Consider the following 21,208-nt stretch of genomic DNA (forward strand, 5'->3'; position numbering starts at 1 on the left):
TATTTATAAAATAAATCCTGCACTCACTAAACTTCAAGTGACCATCACAAATCATAAGGCCCGTTCTACGCTTGCGAGTGTGATGCGATGAACTCTCATCACACTCGCAACGCATGCTGCCGGGAACGCACGGCCCGAATGCTGCAAACCGGAACTGAACTGACAGTTCAGTTCCGGTTTTGCAGCAGTCGGGCCGGGAGATCTCGGCAGCACGTGTTGCAAGCTTTTTTCTCTTTAATTTTTGTTTTATAAAATATTTTTTTGGTAGGTTAGTTTTAAATACATGGACACTGATATAAAGGTTGGAAAATGCTAAACTTTTAACAAAAACACATTTTTAGAATTTTCTGTGAAACAATTCCGCCTTTGTGTGAGCAGCATCAATATTGCAGCTGAGCTGTGAAGATTATCTTTATATTCATCTTGTGGACAAAGAAATCCTTTGCTATCCTACGTGTCATTGTGTGTTTGAGTAGAATATTAACAGGGTTATTAGTTGTCATGACAAATTATTACCCTGAACATTATCTCTTCCAACTTTTATTCATAGGATGTGCGGTATAAAATTGACAGGTCACCATAAAAACTGCAGATAGCAGTAGAACCCTGAGGGATTACATTATACTGGATTCCAGGACCAACATCGCTCCCGTTCATAACTGCTAGAAACTTACTCATATTTATAAAGATGTGTTCAGGAAAATGTGCAAAGTGCTTGGGCATCACCCTAATCCCCCTCGCTATCCTGGCTGTGCTGGGTCATATCTTACTATTTTTCCCAGCTGGAAAAGTAGCAGAGAGCAATGATCATATCACAGGAGAAGTCTTCTATCTCGGGGGACTCTTGGGTTCTGGAGTTCTGGTGAGTACATAGGGGGTCAAATGGGAAAGGTGCGCCTGTTTTAGTCCTGAGTCTGTTGGTTTTTTTATGACTTTTTTTTAACAAAAGTTTTGTAGCAACCCCATCAGCAGAGTTTTTTGTGCACAAATTGTCAAATTGTTTAAACATCAACAAAAGAAAAAAATGAAAAATATTGGTAGCTGCTAAATTTTTTGAGTTTGTGAGGCTTTATACAAAATGTACTACTTGCTAAAAGCCCGATGCTATGCAAAAGCCCCCTTCATCCTGTGCTATATAGAATGATTATAGAAAAAATTGCACATTTTTTGGTTCTATTTTGATGATTTTTTTGGCAGATTTGGGTTTTTGCGCAACTTTTCCCTGCTTTTCTCCAGCAGGGTACCAGTAATCCTGGTTGGTTTGCGCCTAATTTGTCCTTGTATTTATCTGATTTTCAGATGTTTGCGCTTTATTTAACATTTATTTGTGCTTAAAAGGGCACAAATAATTGAAAAAAAAACATGCCGGTCCTGGCCATGCAAAGGAGAAGCAATGCTATGAGTTGCGCCAAAAAAATGTGCCTTTTTTCAGATTTGCGCCTAATCATTTTAAGGAAAAAAAAAATCTGCATTTGACAGAGAGCCAAAACTACAAAAACAAATGAGGTGCAAAAAATAGACTCACAAAAAGAGCTCAGGGAAGAAGGAAATAAATGACCCCCTATGTATAATGTCTGCACTCTCCCTGCTGCTGCCTACATGTATAGTTACAGCTCAATCTTTTCCTGCACTGTAAACAATCTGTTTATTTAGACTGCCAGCTCTGATAGCCAACATTGTTCCTTCACACAGAGGGAAACTTCAGATATATTGAAAAAGAGATAAAATCTCCAGCACTTCAGATATAGGGGAAATATAAAAAATATACTTTATTGTAACATGTTAAAATTAGAGATGTACATCCATAAAGAAGGTAACTGATCTACGCGTTTCAGTCCGTATCTCAGCTCACCTCTCCCTAGCAGATCGCTAGTGTGTGAAGGGACAATCACGGCTATTAGAGCTTACAAACTAAAGAAGCAAGGAATAGATAGGTTACTAAGTGAAGGGAATGATTTAGTTGTAAAGACAGGTAGTCTGTACAAGATTCTGGGTTCTATAGGTTTGTTCTTAAGTTGAATTTGTATGTAAGTCGAAACTGTATATTTTATAATTGTAGCCCCAGCCAAATTTTTTTGGTCTCTGTGACAATTGGATTTGAAAAATGTCAGATTGTCATAAGAACCAGAATTAACAATAAAGCTTCATTACAGACACCTTTGCTAACTGTTGTAGCTGATTATTGTAGCCTGGGGCTAAAGTACAGTAAATTACCAACATCCAGAGGTCCGTTTGTAACTAGGGGTCATCTGTAAGTCGAGTGTTCTTAAGTAGGGTACCACCTGTCTGTACATGTAGACAGCAGTAGGGATAGTGCAGACTTTATACAGACTGTACCAGTGAGCCGTCATTCATTCTGTAAAGACGGCTTTCCGTCGTCACGGGCTTTTACAGGGTTGGTCAAGGGAAACTTTCAAGGTAGATTCGTAACAAAACATCCCAAAATCCCCTTATAAACTATATTAAAAAAATGGTTTAAATTGCATCCCTTACACATAAAAATTAGTTAAATGGTGATTACAATTAAATACACAGTTGCTGACTACATTTTTATTTCCCCCAATTTTATCTACAAACTCTATGTACAGACAGCATACAAATTACTACTAGAAAAGCAAATCTCTAGCAGAAAAAACACATAAAAACTTCTCACTTGCAGTTCATGAATTATTGGTGATGCTGCTTAAATTTATGCATTGGTTACTTGTTAATGAATTTCCAAACACTTAAAAACTTATTAAATTGTTTTCATTTTCAAGTAATGAAAGGAAGGAATTGTAAGCCATGGATCCTAAAGTTTCTCCTTTTTACTACAATTTGCAAGTTGGAGATATTTTAATAATAAACCAAGAAAAAAACAAGAAAAACCGACAAGCTTGGGGGAGGAAATGAAATATTTTTGACATCATCAAGTTAAATCTTTCTTGATCAATTATTCATAATTCATTTTTGACTATTTCAAATCTTAATAGCCATTTGTTACCTTGAGATATACCATTACGGATATGAATTCCTCATTATGACCACTTTTTATAAGGCCATTAGAAAGAGAAAATTGTGTACTAATTCTAATATATTTACGTGTTTCTAATGCTGGAAACATACAGATTTGTAAAAAACATCAGATTTGATTTCAATTTGGTAATTTTAATCAATTAAATCCTGAACACAAAAAATCTTAATTTTTTCATCTTCCGGCGCTAATAACTTTTTCATACTGTGTGACGTGTCATTTTTTTTTTTTTGCGATATGAGATGAAGTTTTCACTGCTACCATTTTGAGGATGGTACAGCATTTTGATCACTTTTTATTACATATTTATATGTGTCAAAATGGTGAAAAAGTGCTGTTTCAGAAATTTGGGCAATACCATACATGTTAAATCATGTAGAATCATGGATTCATTATATACAGCTCCCCTCATCCCCCTATAGATTTATTATATACAGCCTCCTCACCCCCATGAATTAATTTTATGCAGCCTCCGTAACCTTCCATGGCAGAATTATAAGCAGCCGGGGCCCATCTTCAACCCCCATAAATCTTATGCAGCCCCTCCTCACCTCCATGGACTAATTGTGACCAGTAAAAAAGAAAAAAAGTCCTTTGATCAGGTCCATGGCTTCTGTTCTGCTGTGTTCACTTGGATCCTATTGCCTGGCAGCCACACAGTGCAGAGACACAGGACGGCATCCTGCAGAGCACCGAGCACTGCCAGCCTGCTTGTGACTGACATGTGGCCGTCAGTGGGCCCCCAGCAGCTCTAGGCTCCGACACTTGCCTGGGTATGCTGGGTGCTGGCGCCGTCCGTGACAAAGTCCTGCAGTCCTCTCCCCAAGCTGTCCATTCCTCTCTCCACCGGGCATGGGAGAGCAGTGAGGTGACTCCACTGGGCCCACCTTTAGAAGAGGAGATCGACAACAGCAGCAGGAGGAAGGCACCCAAAGCCACCCGGGACATCTCATCATCCTTGGCAGCAGCAGCCAGTGCCCCATGTACAACATCACGCACGGAGCCCACTAAAACAAACAAGAAGCCTCCGCCACCTCCTGCAGTTGCAGAAAACCAAGCCCGATCCTCCCATTGCCCGAGATGCATTCACATGGTGCCCCCTTCACCGGCGTATAAGACGACCCCGACTTTTTAGGGCTTAAAAAGGTGTCTTATACAGCGGAAAATATAAGTAATTATTTTGTTCTCTGAGAAATAAGCTACTGCCAGAGGACATATTCCACTAACGCAACATGCTTTACGGGTGGAACTAAGCACGCTCTTAGTAAATCAAATGTCAACAGCAATTTCATTAGGCAAATCTCTCTTCAGCTGTGGCATTGGGTTGCGTTAATTAATGCGCTAAACGCCATGTGTGACCGCACCCATAGGCTGCATTTAGATTAACGTTTGCTCGCCTGGGCTACCGCACACTTCAGCACACTGGAGATGAGGAGGGGGGATGGCTGCTCACTCCTCCCCTCTCCATAGGAAATAGCGCAGTAGGGCCTCAGACACGGGTAAAGATAAAGCATGCTCTATATTTTCCCTGTGAACGGTACAGTGCCACACATGTGTGGCACCATACCTCCACTGGCTTGTCATAGGCATCTAAGGGGATGCATATCTGTATATGCCCTCACACAACATATGATTGAGGCCTAACCGTGTTCTGAACTGTATTGTCAGTTTACATCCACTTTCTTGAAAGTTTCTTGTTAAAAATGGAACCACCCACCACATTATATAATAAAAGCTTACCCTTACCAAAAGTAAAATAGAGAAGTGCCGATCTGAGAGTTGTAAATGCCAGATTAATTTGTACCACATAAATATAGACACAATTTGATAAATGGATGTTTAGGGTTCTTTGTATTTAGAGGTGGGGTTTGCATTGTGTTAAGAAGAGTGACCCAGTATTGTGTATAAATAACTTCAGTTCAACTACAAAAATGAAAATTCTGTAAATTGCTTTACCAAAGGATAAACAATAGGTCAGAAGGGAAAATAATAAAATGTGATATTTTTCTATTTCTGTAGATGATTTTTCCAGCTCTTGTGTTCCTGGGTATGAAAAATAATGACTGTTGTGGATGCTGTGGCAATGAAAGCTGTGGGAAGAGATTTGCTGTAAGTATTCAAGCAGGATGAGAAGAACTTAAAAATTTTGGTAACGTCATCTGAGCTGCAAGATATATAGTTTTCTATGATTTTAGTATTTTCATGTAAAATAACTGTGGTGAATACATGTTTTTCTCCTTTAGCATGCCTTCGCCCCCTTTAAAGAGGACCGGTCATGGCAATTTGGGACACTGAACCACCAACAGGTCTTTATGGACCAATGGGTTAGTTTCCCAAATGCCCGTTAGCAAGTCCGTTGGTGTCTGCTACAAAAAAACTCTTTATACTTACCTGGATGCAATGAAGCCAGAAGACAACATTGTCTTACACAATTAAAGGGGTTGTCGGGCTTAGCAAGATCAACATAACTGGCCTAGGGGATAGGCCGGCTCCTTTTGGCATACTCCCCGCCCGTCATTCCCACATCCCTGTTTGGTAGGGACACCCCCTTCCATAGCCGGGCAAGCGGAAGTAGTCAGATGGCAGCGCCAATGTCAAAAACATACAGGGCACAGCACTGAAGGGCAGCGCCGCAGGACAACAGAAATGACGGGAGAGGTAAGCATCACTTAGCTAAGGCCTTACAACCCCTTTAAGGAAAAAGGAACAGAAACATAGCAAGTACATTGCCATTGAATGGTGCTCAAGATACAATTTGAGGCATAAGTTAGAAGTTCAAACTAAATGAGCCATGACTTATTGTACATGGCAGAAAATGTAACGGGTAGCATTTGCTGGCATCAGACAGGGAGGTTTCAGTTTGCAGAATAATGTTTCCTGAACATGACGTGTAAAGTTCCTTGGGCCACAAACAATGGTTCTGTACAGTCTTACTGTCATTGGTGGGTGAAAGCTCATGCACTGCTGACAATAGAGAAAGACTGCCTGCTCTATCCTTTGGGGTCTGGGCATTTGGCTCATGCATGTGGCCGTGGAATCCACAGCCATGGTAATGACTCCATACAAATAAATGGAGAAGTGTTCTAGACCCTGAAATGTTCAAGATGTACATCCCGAAAAGCACAAGAAGTAATGGCTCATTTGTCAAAATCAGAAAATTGCGCTGACCAATCTCCATCAGCTCCATAGAGATGAATGGAGCAGAACGCACATGCGCGGCCATCTGCTCCACTCAACCCCGGGAGTGACGAGGGGTCCAACGGAGGTACCTGGAATCACTTCGGATCCCCCATTCTTGCAATCTGTGGGGGGTATCGTCACTGAGACCCCCACCGATCAGCAAGTTAGGACCTATTCTCTGAATAGGGCATAACTTGATTGGTGGGAAAACCCCTTTAAATGAACAGTACAAGATTAAGAATATAGAATCTATAGAGCAGCATCTGGGCACATGTTGGTTTGGATGCTGGTTGGGCCCTAGTCATGTAAAAAGTTCAGGCCCCAAGGTACACTTAATCCGCCACTGCCGCCAAGGCTTGGTTTCATCTGGTTTCACTTGAATCCCATAAAAAATGTTGGGTGGGATTTGAAGAATTGAAGTGATTGCAGCGTGCAAACCTAAAAAGTAAACTAATGTCAATGCCCATAGGGAATGGACAACATTCCCAAACTTTTGATATGGCAAAATTGTAACTTAAAGACCCTTTGTCTTAATAAAATTTGTAAAAAAAAAAATGACACTCCCCTCACCGATCCCCTGTTTCTTTATCCATAGCACTAGCTGGTTACCTACCAGTCTGCACGTTATGCTCCAGGGATGATTTCTTACACAAGGTCTTATTTCCTAGCAATGAACCATTAACTGAAAGGGGTTGCTATAACAGTCAGTGATTGGCTACAGTAGTGACAAGCTCTTGTTTTTGGATGTCATCACTGGACCAGAAAGAACCACCACCATGCATGGATCCAGCCTATCCTGATTTTTCCTTCTACCTTTCCTAAACATCTCATTTGAGAACAAATTCACGCTTGATCTTACATATCCTGGTCATTTAATGAGATATGAAATATAATACTGATGTTTTTAGTAACTTTTCTTTGTTTTTTTATTCCAGATGTTTTCTTCTATCCTTTTTGCTGCCATTGGATTTGTTGGAGCTGCGTACAATTTCATTATTTCTGCAGTTGCTATAAACCATGGGCCAATATGTTATTTGGGAAAAGAAGCTGGAAAAGATATTTGGGATTATCCCTTCAGTGATGGGTATGTGCAGTTAGTTTTGAATTATTCCACAAAGAAGTGTCTAATTTGTTTTATTTGGGCTGTTTGTAGGCTTCGGATAAAAATGTATTCTAAATAAAAATGCTCTATGCAACCAGGCATACAAACCAGTCACAATGCCTGGAGCAGAGCTGGAAATTTTGACTTATCCACCTTTTATGGCATTTGGTTGGGGAAGTGACGGTGCTGAGCTAGGCAGTATGGCAATATGGGTTGTTCCTGCCTCGCACCTGTGCACTGCCTATAGCCTGAACCTATCCAGGTGAAAGTTAAGGCGCAATTCTATGCCAGGTCAAACCTGGCGAGGAAGTTCCCCACCAAACCAGCTATTCGGTGGGATTTATCAGAGGGCTGGATGCAGCATGCACCAGGGGCACCATCATGCTTATATATGTTTTTATTAATATAATAACTTGTGCCCCACAATCCATAATCTGTGGATGCATCACCATGTCACAAAATGACAGTCGAAGGTCCGATAAGAGAAGTAAATTTTACAAATAAACCTTTACTCCTCACTTGGCTATTTTTAGTCATACATATACAGAACCATACATATACAGCCACATCCAACCTCACTACATCTGAGAGCTTGGGGTTGGGGAGCCCAAATATGTCCCAAATAAGAATAACCATTTATGTTCATGCTTTTTTATTTTTATTTTTTTACACCTGAATACAAGCCAGGAATTTTGGCTAATTTTCACTCTATGCCACTTTGGATGGTGCAGTGTTGTACCGTGGAGTGGGCTGCTGTAGGGTGTGGATACCCCGCACAGTAGCTGTAGCCATGGCCAGGCGCAGGCTAAAGCACATTTCTACGCCTGGTGTAGTACTGAGCCGGGTGCACAATAGTGACCACACCTTGCTGGATATATCAAGAGCCCAATCCTGGACTCTGGACCAACATAATGTGCAGGCACAGAGCCGCAGGTAATGTATCCCTTTGTTTTTGCCTGTTTGTTAAATTCTTGGTTGTCAGTGGGATTTTGTCAAAGCATAGCATATTTAAGGTGTGGCTTTATTCGGCAATTGCTATTCATAGATTTTCTATAGAAAATGAGCCATGAATAATATTTTAAATGAATTCCTTTTTTACATTGCTTTTAAGGTTTAATCTAAAATAATGATCCATGATGTGGCAGTACAGGGCAATTCTATAATAAGGGGATAGAGAATGGCAAGGAAGAGTGGGGAGAGAGCGCTAATAGGGTGACACCTTTTTTAGAAGAATCTAGGTATGGGAATATAGATGTGCTCACCGTGTGTGGTTGTGCTGAGGGTAGGCACAACACTACGTTCAGGTAACAAGAATTGATGTCTACATGTACAGGTGCTGCCTTCAGATAGAGATCTCCTGTTTGTCGTTTGCCAGACGGTACAGGGGATATAGGAGTATTTGGAAGGGGGTCTAATCGATTGGCGCACTCTGAGAAGGTGGTGAAATAGTTTTTATTGATAGTCTACAAGTCACAACGCGTTTCGGGGCACAGGGACCCCTTTCTCAAGTGAAAAAGACTGATGGTAAATGAAGAGAAAAAAAAAAAGGAAGAGGGTAGATGCAATATAAATGATAGTACAACAATTTAAAAACATAAGTTGAGGAAAGGTAGTTGTGAGGTTTCGAATACTAAAAAATTTTTTTTATAAAAATTATAATGATGGTGATAATATCTCTAAAAAATAAAACTCTGAAGGAGATCTATCTCTAAAACATACATATGAAAATGAATGGTTCATGTGATACATTGATTTCATAGGTAACATATTGATAAGAATCACATTCATATAAATGAAGTATATTAAATAAATAAATTGAATAAATTAATTTTAAAAAATTGAAAAGAATTTTTTGTATGGCTGTTCAATGTTTAAAACACATATGGTTGGGATATAAAGTACGACTAGAGACATGTTACATACAAAAAAGGTAAGGATAATTCATAAAGTGCATGATAAATGGGTGTTTCTGCAGCCACAAAGTTTCCACAGTAAATAGGCAAATATGATAAATAAATAAATAAATAAATGAATAAATAAATACATATATGATTAAATACATATATTATTGAATCGATAGCCAGAGTGAGAACAAAGATCACTCAGTGATTATCTACAGGACTCAGTGGATGTCAAAAGATTATTACCTGGTGCCACAGGAAATGAAGAGTCTCCAAGGGCATTGGAGTGTGTGTATCTGCGCACGAATTTATCTCCAAGTAATGGGGAGCGGCCTGAATTCGAAGTTGCGCATGTGCAGTGGAGTCTTGTATACCAGAAAAATGTCGGAACCACAGTGGGCGACATATATGTGTCGGGTGTTGCGCGTGCGCAGTGGGTTTTCATGTGCGCGTGCGCACTAGATGGACGGAGTTCCGTGCGGAGGACCATGTCAGAAGTTTTTTGTTTGCGTCGGATCATCTGAATAGGTGAGTACCAACGGAATCAGAGGATGGAGATTAGATATTGGTGAACAGCTGATCGGGGTCAATGTGATGGATCAGTTAAAGAATATAAGTTGTCTGTTTGGGGTATGTAAAGTGGGTGGATATCGGAGGGGTATGTGATAGAGATATTACTATGTGTTAGTAGAAAAAATGGGGAGTGTGTGGAAACTCAATAAGAGGAATTGACAAATATGGGGTAATTGACGATCTGGGGTAATTGACGATCTCCTGACGAATATGGGGTAATGTGGGTGAGAAAGGACTGGACAACAAAATAATTAGAAATTATTTTCTAGTGTTTCGTTTAAGCCATTGGGGACCAGGCAATTCAGCCTGTATATCCAGTACATTTCCCTTTGGCAAAGTTTGGTGTATCTACCGTTGCCTGCCGGGATTTGTTCAATGGGGATGACGGAGAATCCGGAGAAATCGTTTTGGTGGAAGATATGGCTGTGTCTAGACACACTATGTTTCATAAAACCGTTTGTAACGTTGCTACGGTGTTTGTTTAATCTGGTATTGAGCTGTTGAATGGTACGGCCGATGTATTGAAGCCCACAGGGGCATTCTAGTAGATAAATCACATACGAGGATGTGCAGTTTATGAAGGATTTGATGTGAAAAACTTCTTTGGTTGTATTGCTACTAAATTGTTTAGTTCTGTGACATATGTTCAGGCAGCATTTACAGGTGGACTGCCCACATCTAAAGCTGCCAATGGTTTTTGGGAGAAAATTGTTAGCCTGGGTTGTATTTTTCTTAGACCGGAGTTTGCTCGGAGCCAACATATTTTTTAGAGTTTGGGATCGTCTGTAAGTGATAATCGGTTGTTTGGTTAGCTTTGGTTTCAGGTATGGGTCATCTAGGAGAATTGACCAATGCTTCTCAAGAATCCTTCGTAGGCGGGGATGATTATCATTGTACGTGGTAATAAAGTTTAACCTGTTTTTCCCTTGTTCAAGGTCGGAGGGAGTTTTTTCGCGGGGAGCCAGACATTCTTTCTGCGATAATTTTTCAGCTCGTGAGAGAGCGGCTGTGACAATCCCTTTCGGGAAACCTTTATCCAGAAACCTGTTAGTGAGGGTTTTACTTTGTTTTCTGAAGGTGTCAGTTTCTGAGCAATTTTTTCTGATACGTCTGAACTGACTGAAAGGGATATTCTTCCTCCATTTGTAATGGTGGGAGCTCTTGAAGTGCAAAAAACTGTTGCTGTCGACCTTCTTGAAGAAGGTCTCTGTGACGATTTTTTCGTTAACAATTTGTAGGGTTAGGTCTAAGAATTCTATTTCCTTTTTTGAGTTTGACTGAGTGAATGATAGGCCCCAGTTGTTTTGATTGATGGAGGTGACGAAGGTTTGGATTTCTTCTTCTGTGCCGTTCCATATTAGCAGGAGATCGTCAATGTATCTCTTATAGTAGATGATGTTATTGGACCATTTGGGGTTGTTAAGTATGAATTCGGTTTCAAATTCCCCCATATATAAATTGGCAAAACTTGGGGCAAATCTGGTGCCCATTGCCGTGCCTCTAACCTGTTTATAGGTTTTGTTCTGAAAGTTGAATACATTGTGTGTCAAAATGAACTCTATAGCTTTCAGAATGAATTTCCTTTGTTTCTCCGGCATGTCATTCTTCCTAGTGAGATGTTGATCAATTCTATAGATGCCCTCATTATGTGGAATGTTCGAATACAAGGAGGATACGTCAAGGGTGACCCACCAATAAGAGGGTTCCCAAGGGATGTTTTGTAAACTGAGAAGAACGCTGGTGGAGTCACGGAGATATGATGATAAATTGAGAACATACTTTTGTAGGTGTATGTCGATGTAATGGGATAAATTACAGGTCAAAGAACCAATGCCCGAAATAATGGGGCGTCCAGGAGGGTTTTTTTGGTCTTTGTGGATTTTTGGTAGGTGATAAAATATTGGTGTAGATGGGGACTCTATCCAGATGTATTCCTTTTCTGATTTTGTTATGATGTGGTTAGTGAGGGCGTCATTGAGCAGGTATTTTAGATCATGTGCATAGGAACAGGTGGGGTCATTTTGTAGGACCTCGTAGTAGTTGGTGTCCGATAGGATTTTAGAGGCTTCCTCTATGTATGTTCCTCTATCCTGGATGACGATGCCACCCCCTTTGTCTGCACTACGGATGACAATGGAATCATTATCTGTGAGTGTTTTTATTGCTCTCCTTTCTTTGTATGTCAAGTTGTATGAAAGTTGGAGATCGGAATTAATACTCCGGAGTTCTTTTTCAACTAGAGACACAAAAGTCTCGATGTTATTTCCTCTGTGATGGAGAGGGTAATACCTTGATTTGGGTTTTAGACCGCTATCAATAACAGGGAGTGTCTCAGATGTATTGGTGGATACAGTGAGAGTAGTGCCTGTTTTCTGGGGCCCAACACTGGAAAGTTCCAAGTCGGACTGGTTGGGGGGAGGACCAATTCTGTCGAGAGTTGAACTCGTTTTTGGGAGACTGAAATGTCTAGCCAATGTAAGTTTACGCGTAAAGATATGTAAATCTTGGAAGAGTCGAAATTCATCAAATTTTGACGTCGGGCAGTAAGAAAGACCTTTGTTTAATAAGTTGGTTTCAGATTCATTCAGAATATGACTTGAGAGGTTGAAGATCTTTATCTCAGTTTTTTGTTTTTCTTGTGGTCCTGTATTATGACTGTTGGTTGGAGTGGTACAGGGGGGTCACGTGGTCCTCCTTTTCGTGCCTCCCCTGGTTCCTCGTCTACATTTTTTCTTTTTTGGCTTTTGAACATGCCCCGTTGAAAAAAATGATGAAGTTGTGGTGTGATCGGTACCTCAGTGGTAGGCGAGGTGGATCTGGGGTCTCTCATGAAGGATTGTAAGTTTGGGCTCAGGCAGTTAGATGTGGGGAGCCCTATAGTTGATGGTGGGTCAGGGATTGGTCGATGGTCCGGAGTCTCTAAGTAAACTCGGGTGGGGGACAGACGGAATGGAGCCTGGCTCGGGGGGAGAGGGGAGTCATGGGTAGTGAGGGATGACAGGTTGAGGGGACTAATCGAATGGTTATTGGTCAGGTTACGATGATCTGTAAGGTCTAAGGGATCAGAGACTGATGGAAAAGTGGTGGGTGGAAGATGTAGAGGACAACCATTCTCGATATTGGAAAAACTTGGAGTGGGGTGACAGGGTGGGGTAAAAAATGCTGGGGTACTCGGTTTGATTGGTTTTGGAGGGGTTTGTACAATATTAGACGTTTTGGTGGGGAGAACCCGCCTTTTATTTTCTACGGTGTGGCCACTAGGGTAAGTTCCTCTATTTTTAGGGCCATGTTGTTTGTTCGGGGTTTTCTTTTTATTATTACTGTTTGTCAGAGTGCGCCAATCGATTAGACCCCCTTCCAAATATTCTATAATAAGAGCACTGCTTCTACTAGAGAATGGGGCAGATTTATCAAGCTGTCTGAAAGTCATAATATTCTCAGTTGCCCATGGCAACCAATCACAGCTCCCTTTTTAAAATATTCATGAGCACTGGTAAAATGAAAGCTGAGCTGTAGCTGGTTGCCATGGGCAACTAGGAATATTTGGACTTTCAGACAGCTTGATAAATCTGCCCCAATATCTTCAGAAATGGATGTAACATGTGGTATAAAGGGTCCCTGCTGATCCATAGTAGCAGGGTCAATATGGCCTACCAAAGTATCAGAGAATCCTCCAATGGGATTTATTTAGTGCGGGGGATTTATTAAGACTGGGGTTTAAAAACGTCTTAAAATTCCCCCCGCCGGTGGTCCAGCTGCGATATTTATTAGGAGGCGCTGGTCTTTTAGTGAATATGGGTGCAGTCTTCACCAGTTCTGACCTGTAGACCAGTCTACCCCCGGTCTACGTCTGGATACCATAGTGGTGTCCAGACGTAGACTCTGCTATCACAATTAAGGTGGAAAGAATCTAAACCCAAATATTTTTTTCTGTTTTTTCTCTTTAGAAACTATTTAGGAAACAAAACATTATGGGAGAGGTGCAAAGTATACCAAATCAACGGAAAAAGTGAATTTGATACCGAAGTTATAATTACCTGGAATTTAACCCTCTTCTCAATTCTGCTAATCATCGGTTTAGTACAAGGTGTTCTTTGTGCTATTCAAGCCATCAATGGCCTTATTGGAACAATCTGTGGAGACTGCAAATGTTGCGGATGCTGTGGAGTAAGTTGATGTTAGGATGTGTTTCTATATTCGTGTCTGATTGCTGCGGGTTCAACTGTGAGATAAAAGCCAAACCAGTATATCCCAACACATTCCCAACTCTATGTGAGAGGCTTTTGACTAGGTTTGGAGTAGTGTAACAAGGGTCCTCTGGGCCCAGGGGGAAAATTCCTGATGGGGGCCTCTCTGCCTAACTGAGACCCCCCCCCCAACAAGCCCCAACCCATCAAGTTATGTTGCCAGCTGCCGCAGAACTTCATGTAACATAAGATAAAGTTTATCTGCTGCTGAACATCACAATGCACACCTCAGCTGCTGTAGAACATCACAATACACACGTTAGCTGCTGTGTCCAGGAAATAAGCATAGGCTGACAGTGCTTATACCCTGCAATACATCAGCATTACAGGGTATTATAATGAACAAGAAATCGAATGATGAGTAGGACAAGTAAACAAGTAAAAAAAAAATTAAAAATGTTTTTAAATAAAAATAAACAAATGAATAAAAGCCCAGTTAGATATGACAATTACATATAAAATGTAAAAAAAGTGAAAATCATATAATGTAAAAAAATCACTATTAAATCCCCCAATAAAAGACGTAAAAAAAAATATCCACCAAAAATTATGATTTTAACTACCTTGTTCCACATGAAATGCAATAAAAAGTGATCAAAAAAACATTTCAATCCAAAAATATGTCCCACAAAAAAGTATAGTTGAGGCCCCTAATGTTACCACTGGGAAAACCTATTGACTCGAGTATAAACCTAGGGTGGGAAATGCATTGGTCACAGCCTCCCCTCCCCCCCCGTATATAGCAGCCCGCAGCCTCCTGCCATGTTTTACAGCCCGCAGCCCCCTCAGTATATAGCAGCCAGCAGCCCCTCCCAGTATGTAGCAGCCAGCACCCCCCCCAGTATATAGCAGCCAGCAACCCCCCCAGTATATAGCAGCCAGCAGCCCCCTCAGTATATGGCAGTCAGCAGCCCCCACAGTATATAGCAGCCAGGAGCTCCAACAGTATATAGGAGCCAGGAGCTCCCACAGTATACAGCAGCCAGCAACCCCCCAGTATATAGCAGCCAGGAGCCCCCATATGGCAGCCAGAAGCCCCCTCGGTATATGGCAGTCAGCAGCCCCCACAGTATATAGGAGCCAGAAGCCCCCACAGTAGATAGCAGCCAGCAGCCCCCCAGTATACAGCAGCCAGCAGCCTCCTGCCCCATTTTACAGCCCGCAGCCCCCTCAGTATATAGCAGCCAGCAGCCCCCCCCCCAGTATGTAGCAGCCAGCACGCCTCCCCCAGTATATAGCAGCCAGCAGCCCCCACAGTATATAGCAGCCAGGAGCTCCCACAGTATATAGCAGCCAGGAGCTCCCACAGTATATAGGAGCCAGGAGCTCCCACACTATATAGCAGCCAGCAACCCCCCCCCCCCAGTATATAGCAGCCAGCAGCCCCCCCAGTATATAGCAGCCAGCAGCCCCCCCCCCAGTATATAGCAGCCAGCACCCCCCCCTGTATATAGCAGCCAGCAGCCCCCAGTATATAGCAGCCAGCAGCCCCCACAGTATATAGCAGCCAGCAGCCCCCCCAGTATAAAGCAGCCAGCAGCCCCTCCCCCCCCCCCCCAGTATATAGTAGAGCTCCCTGTCCACTGTTAAAACTAACCTTTCTAACGCCTCCCACAGGTCTTCTGTTGGATCCGTCTGGCACCGTTGGCAGGTCCGTGCTGCGTACAGCACAGCCATCAGAGTGTATTGCACGGACTTGCCGCTGCTGCCGGACAGATCAAACAGAAGACCTGCGGGGAGCGCTGGAAAGGGGAGTTTTTACTTTGTTCTTTTTTTACTATAAGCCGAGTGTGAGTTTTTCAGCACATTTTTTGTGCTGAAAAACTCTGCTTATACTCGAGTATATACGATATACACCTATAATTAAAAGCATTATGCCACTTGAAAAATTGTGATGCAATAATTAGTAAATCGTAAGCAAAAATATAGAAATTTGGTATTTCTATACCATTTTTGGTACTGACCAAAAATTCAAGGATAGAATTGATGTTTTTTCTACAACCAAGACCCACCCCCACCCCTTCGCACAAAAAATGTATTAAATTTTCTGCGATAGGACATAACCATCACAAAATCACTAAAAAATGCATCTCATACCCCAAAATATAAGTTTTTACATGCCAACATTAACGGAAAAGCAAATATTTTATAGCTCACAAAAGGGTCCCATGAACAACACTGAAAACCACTTAATTCTATAGGAAAAAATTCTATAGGCTAATGCATGGCCCTCCTTTCCTTCTGCACCTTGCTGTGCACCCATACATTACACCCGTAGTTGGGAGTAATTGCATAACAAATATTAAGATGGGTTTTCTCTTTTTATCTTTTGTGAATTTGTAAATTTTAGGGCTAAATTTACGGACAAAATTCTAAATATCACTTACATTTTGTTTTAATTACTCAAGGGTTTAACAATCTTCCTAAACGCAGTTTCTAATAGTTTGAGGGGTGCAGATTCGAAGATGGAGTGATGTATCATATATTACAAATTTCATTAAAAACAATAAAAATCTACAATAAAGTCAATTCTGAAATTCCCTCCATTAAAATATAATATGCAGACATTTTGAAAATTCTGGAAACATAAAGGAGACATATGGGAAATGTCATGTGGTTACTAATTTAGGTGGCAAAACTAACTGTCTGAAAACGAGATAATTTCAAAATTTAAAAAAACAAACATTTTTACATTTTTTTTAATAAATCAACACAAAACGTATCAGCAAAAAATTCCCACTAAAATGAAGTAGAACATGTGATGAAAAAAAAATCTCAAAATCGTTTGGATAAGTTAAGTTTATATACGGTATATATATATAACCATGTAAAGCAACACATGTCAGATTGCAAAGAATGGGGTTGAGCCTTACGTTATAAACTGGCTGCATACTGAAGGGGTTAAATATTCCCTTAAAGTAGATCATTTTGAATAAATAAATTCAAAGCAAGTTTAATAATTTAACTCTACCTTATTCTGTTGACAGAATGACGGACCTGTTTAACTCTGATGACTTTTATATTCCATCGTTCCTTTCGTGAAATGTGACCCACAAAGAGGAAGACAAATGAAGAGTAGAAATAACTTTGATTGTACTTTCTTATGTAAAAAGTGAACTGTTATAAAACAAAGCACATCTGCACATCTTATATCAGATACACAGTAGTTCATAGTATCAAACACGGTAAAACCTCTATCCACTCCTAAAGGCCATTTGTAACATAGGTTTACTTACCTTGGCAGCTACTCTGTTCAGTACCTTCTTGCTGTCCACTATGGGCTGCTCCTTTTTCCCTGTTTTGTGGAAAGTGTAAGATTGTGCCATTCCATGTGAATGAAAGTTCATAAACTACAAAGCTGAGTTATATTTCTTTAAAGGGAACCTGTCATCAAGAACAGGCACACTAAACCTTACTCCCCCCCCCCCCCACACACACAGACACACAGACACTCTGTACCTTTGTTGAAAAGAGCACAGCGGGTGTCCCAGATTAATTCTGCCTCCTCCCAAAAGTAAAATTGTCCCTCAAACTTTTTTCTACTTTTGTCTATGTTGGCTCTGCCCACCACCATGTGGCCTCGCCCATTGCGGGGGTACAAGAAATGGTGACAAGAACTGCAGTCTCCCACACAGTTATAAAATGCATATTGCCATGGTAAGAACAGGAAGTGGACAGGGCGAGGACTTCCTGTCTCCTCCGGCCAGGACTTGAAGAAACATTGAACTGTAAATCAAAAGAAGGAAGCGTAGTTCACATTGCAAGCCTGAAGAAAACATGACTTTTCAATTCAGAATATGGCTCATCTATATATCTGCTTATCAGAAAAACAGCTATTGTTAAGGTACAGCGCTTTATTGGCAGATAATTTTAGGTGATATGGGGAAGACTTTTAACCCTTTACCAGCAGGTATGACTGGTGTGAGGGGTAAAATTATGGTGACGGGTCTTTTTTATGAGCAAATGACACTAGAAACAGTCAGGACAAATTCATAGAGGAACATGGCTCAAGGACTATATTTAATATTTCAGCCTGTGATATAAAAGTACTGTATATCCTTTTGCTGAGTGAAATTTTATTGAGATGTGTGAAAAGTTAGAGTACTCAGGCAAAATTATGTGCAATTCAAGTCTATATACAATACAGAATGTAAACCTTATTGTTACTAAAGAAACAAAACTCTTGGTATAAAAGGTAATATGTTTTCTTGGTGACTTTGCTTTCATTTTTTAAAATGTTCTAAAAATAAAAAAAACCTTGACCAAAAATGTATCTGTTATTGGTAAAGAGCGTGGTCATTCATAACCTTTGTGTGATAAATGTGACCAGGGGGGGAGGACCTTTTCCTACCCCACTTTCCCTCAGCCTCAGCTTAATTGGCCTAATTGAGCTAGGTTATTTACGAACGCAGCAGGTGTCCAAGCTTCAAAGGGCCTCTGCAGCCATATTGTCTACATGCATCTCCCCCACCCCCCAATGGCAAACAGATAAAGAGCCATAAAAACTCTTAAACCAGTAGGTTGAATCGGGACAGTTACACACAACGGACAAATACATTTTTGGATTGGGAACCATTTTAACATCAAGAGCAGAGAAGAATCTTAAGGTGTGGACTAACAGGTTCCATTAGGCTGCACACAAGGTAACGGAACTACTGAACTGCTGTTACTTGTAGTGATACCTTGTATTTTTGTACTCTGTGTAACTTTATATATCTCTACTGTATATACTGTTTTGTCGAGTGTGCCCTTAAGGCAATTAAATATAAAATCTAATCTGTGTTGCTCTTTAATTTCGATCCACAAATCCCCACGTCCGAGTCTTGCTTATATACATGCTACTGAGTTGGTTCCTCACCCTATATAATCCCGTTATGGATCGGGCTTATATTAAAGGAGAACTGGTGGCAGCTCCTCAAGGTTGATAAGATTCAATCTCACTAAGGATAGTGAGAGGGATCTTATAGCCATTAAGGGCTGTGATTAATTGTTGTGCCATATCCGGAAGTTGTGTGGACAACTTTAAATCACTTCCTGCGCCTGGAAGTGTCTATAAAAGGATAACTAAGTGACCTTGTGTACCCTTCAGGGGTCCGGACAGTTTCATTCACACTATGACATCGAGTAGTGTAGATACCCCTCTCCGGAAGTCCCAATTAGTGAACACACACAATTGTCTTACAACAATCAGAATGTCATCATTTGGATTGTTTTCTCCTCTATATATCACTGTTATTTTGCAGCTCACTTCTCATTTCTACATAGACAACTGCGTATTTATTTTGCAGTGTCTTAAAATAAATCATATTAATAAGCACTTGTGTATGTTTTTAAATCACAATAAAGTAAAGGTTTAATTTCTGTTCGCGGGGCATTGTAGGTAAATGGTCCTTGAGTGGTCATAGTTTTCCTATAGTTGGCCTATTTGAATCATTCGTTATCTGTGAAATAAACTAACCCAATTGGTTTCAAGCTAAGTAAAGTATATACAGCAATATATATGCAACCACCCTCACTGTCTCTGTATTAGGGCTCTTTCACACTGGCGTTAGTTTTCTTATCCGTGATTTTTTTCTGAAGCTTTATATCCCTTACACACAAGCGAGTGTTCAGGGGCGGATTAAGACTGCCATGGGCTCCCTAGAAGATTTGGGCCCCAGGCTACCGCCCAAATCAACTATATTATAATACGTTACTGCGAGTATAATGCGTCCAACTCACATCACACAAGCAGTGTGTCCTGACTGATCATCTGGTGCAAACACTGAGCAACTCTGCATGTCAGTCCAGTTCTGGTTGTCAGTTTCGGGTTGGACATTCCAGCCAACACATGCTGCAAGTGTGATACGAGTTGGACATATCACACTCTATGCATGTGTCAGTTTTTTCCACTGTTCCTTTGTCCCTTTTTTTCGCACATGTGAATCACAGATGGAAACAGACATTTATGGGTCCCCAAAAGACTCCGTCCTGTGATGGACTAGCATAACTAATAAAGTAGGTCAGAAAGATAGCAATTTTATCGTATTCCCAACATGTTTTGGGAATTTTGAAATACCAATAAAATGTTACTTTTTAGTTAACAGAGATGTATGAGGGCTTGTTTTCTGCAGTATAAATTGTAACTACTTGTGTTACTGTTTAATGTACTAGAAATGTACAGTTGCAGTTGTTAAAGGCTTTGTTTTTATGGCTTCCATAGTGTGGTCCAAATGTAACGTGGAGATAAAATAAATATAGCTATTTTATAACTTAGTAGCATAGAAATAATTACAGAGCCAGCTGATATTTTCATTAATATAACGTTGTAAAACATTTGATGACTTTTGATGTCCATTTAAAAAAACATCAATTTGACCATTGGGCCTTTTTTTCCTGTTAAGTCATCCTACCTATTGTTTAAGTACTTTACTGGAGGATTATATATTTTCGGACCATTTCATACTGCTTATTATACAGCTGACCTTACCATGGCATCTACACTAAAACCTAATTGGACACTACCATCGTCCCCACTTCCCTATACACTCTAAGACAGTGGTGGCGATTGCGAACCTATGGCACGGGTGCCAGAGGTGGCACTCGGAGCCATTTCTGTGGGCACTCAGACCATCACCTCAGGACATAGTTCACCAAATAGGACCAAATCCACCAAGTCCCGGGCAACTTAAGAGATGCTGCTCTCAGCACTATTTTAAAGCAACACTTCATTGGCTGTTAGGAACTGTGGGAAAAGTGAGAAAGTGTTGACAGAACTGCAATATCTTTGGAGGTCATACTGCTGGACCAACCATTTTTCCTCTACAGAGAGAAGCTACAAGAGTCTGAATTTGCCCTCCTCCTTTCAACTGTATTGGTTGCCTCAGGGGGGTGATACAATTGAAAGATGTGGAAGAACAGGTAGCAATAAAGTTACTGCTTAAAATGCCATGTTGGCACTTCATGGGAAAATAAGTGGATTTTGGTTGTAGTTTGGGCACTCTGTCTCCAAAAGGTTCGCCATCACTGCTCTAAGATCTCTGCTGACTTCTGTCTTCCGGGCAAGCTGGAGGTTTCAGATTACATGAATCATTTATGGAGTAGGGCGCAATGAGTCTTAGCTGCTAGGTCTCCACTCAAATAGAATTGCAATTTTGCAGGCATAGAAAATGAAAATTACACATAATAACCAGAAAGAGCAGTTTTATGAGCG

General features: G+C 40.8%; 2 protein-coding genes across 2 annotated transcripts in view; one reads left to right on the forward strand and one right to left on the reverse strand.

Annotated features, from left to right (window-relative positions):
* The window catches only part of LOC140122349 (glutathione hydrolase-like YwrD proenzyme), a 97,569-nt gene extending 80,562 nt beyond the window's left edge, over positions 1-17,007 (reverse strand). Inside the window, exon 1 of the mRNA XM_072143107.1 lies at positions 16,988-17,007. The gene's annotated coding sequence lies outside the window, so the exon portion shown is untranslated. The remainder of the gene's footprint in view (positions 1-16,987) is intronic.
* LOC140122350 (transmembrane 4 L6 family member 4-like) lies at positions 574-18,792 on the forward strand. The gene is made up of 5 exons (XM_072143108.1): positions 574-862; positions 5,033-5,122; positions 7,129-7,277; positions 13,717-13,936; positions 17,004-18,792. Exons 1-5 carry the CDS (start codon positions 689-691, stop codon positions 17,019-17,021), a joined length of 651 nt encoding a protein of 216 aa, XP_071999209.1. The 5' UTR covers positions 574-688; the 3' UTR covers positions 17,022-18,792.
* Positions 18,793-21,208: the final 2,416 nt, after the last annotated feature.

This window comes from Engystomops pustulosus, chromosome 3 (assembly GCF_040894005.1).
Source record: "Engystomops pustulosus chromosome 3, aEngPut4.maternal, whole genome shotgun sequence".
NCBI lineage: Eukaryota > Metazoa > Chordata > Amphibia > Anura > Leptodactylidae > Engystomops > Engystomops pustulosus.

Coding starts and splice junctions, on each gene's coding strand:
- LOC140122350 (XM_072143108.1), top strand. CDS start 689: ATGTGTTCAGGAAAATGTGCAAAGTGCTTGGGCATCACCCTAATCCCC. Junction 863..5,032: donor TCTTGGGTTCTGGAGTTCTG/GTGAGTACATAG, acceptor CTATTTCTGTAG/ATGATTTTTCCAGCTCTTGT. Junction 7,278..13,716: donor GATTATCCCTTCAGTGATGG/GTATGTGCAGTT, acceptor TTTTCTCTTTAG/AAACTATTTAGGAAACAAAA.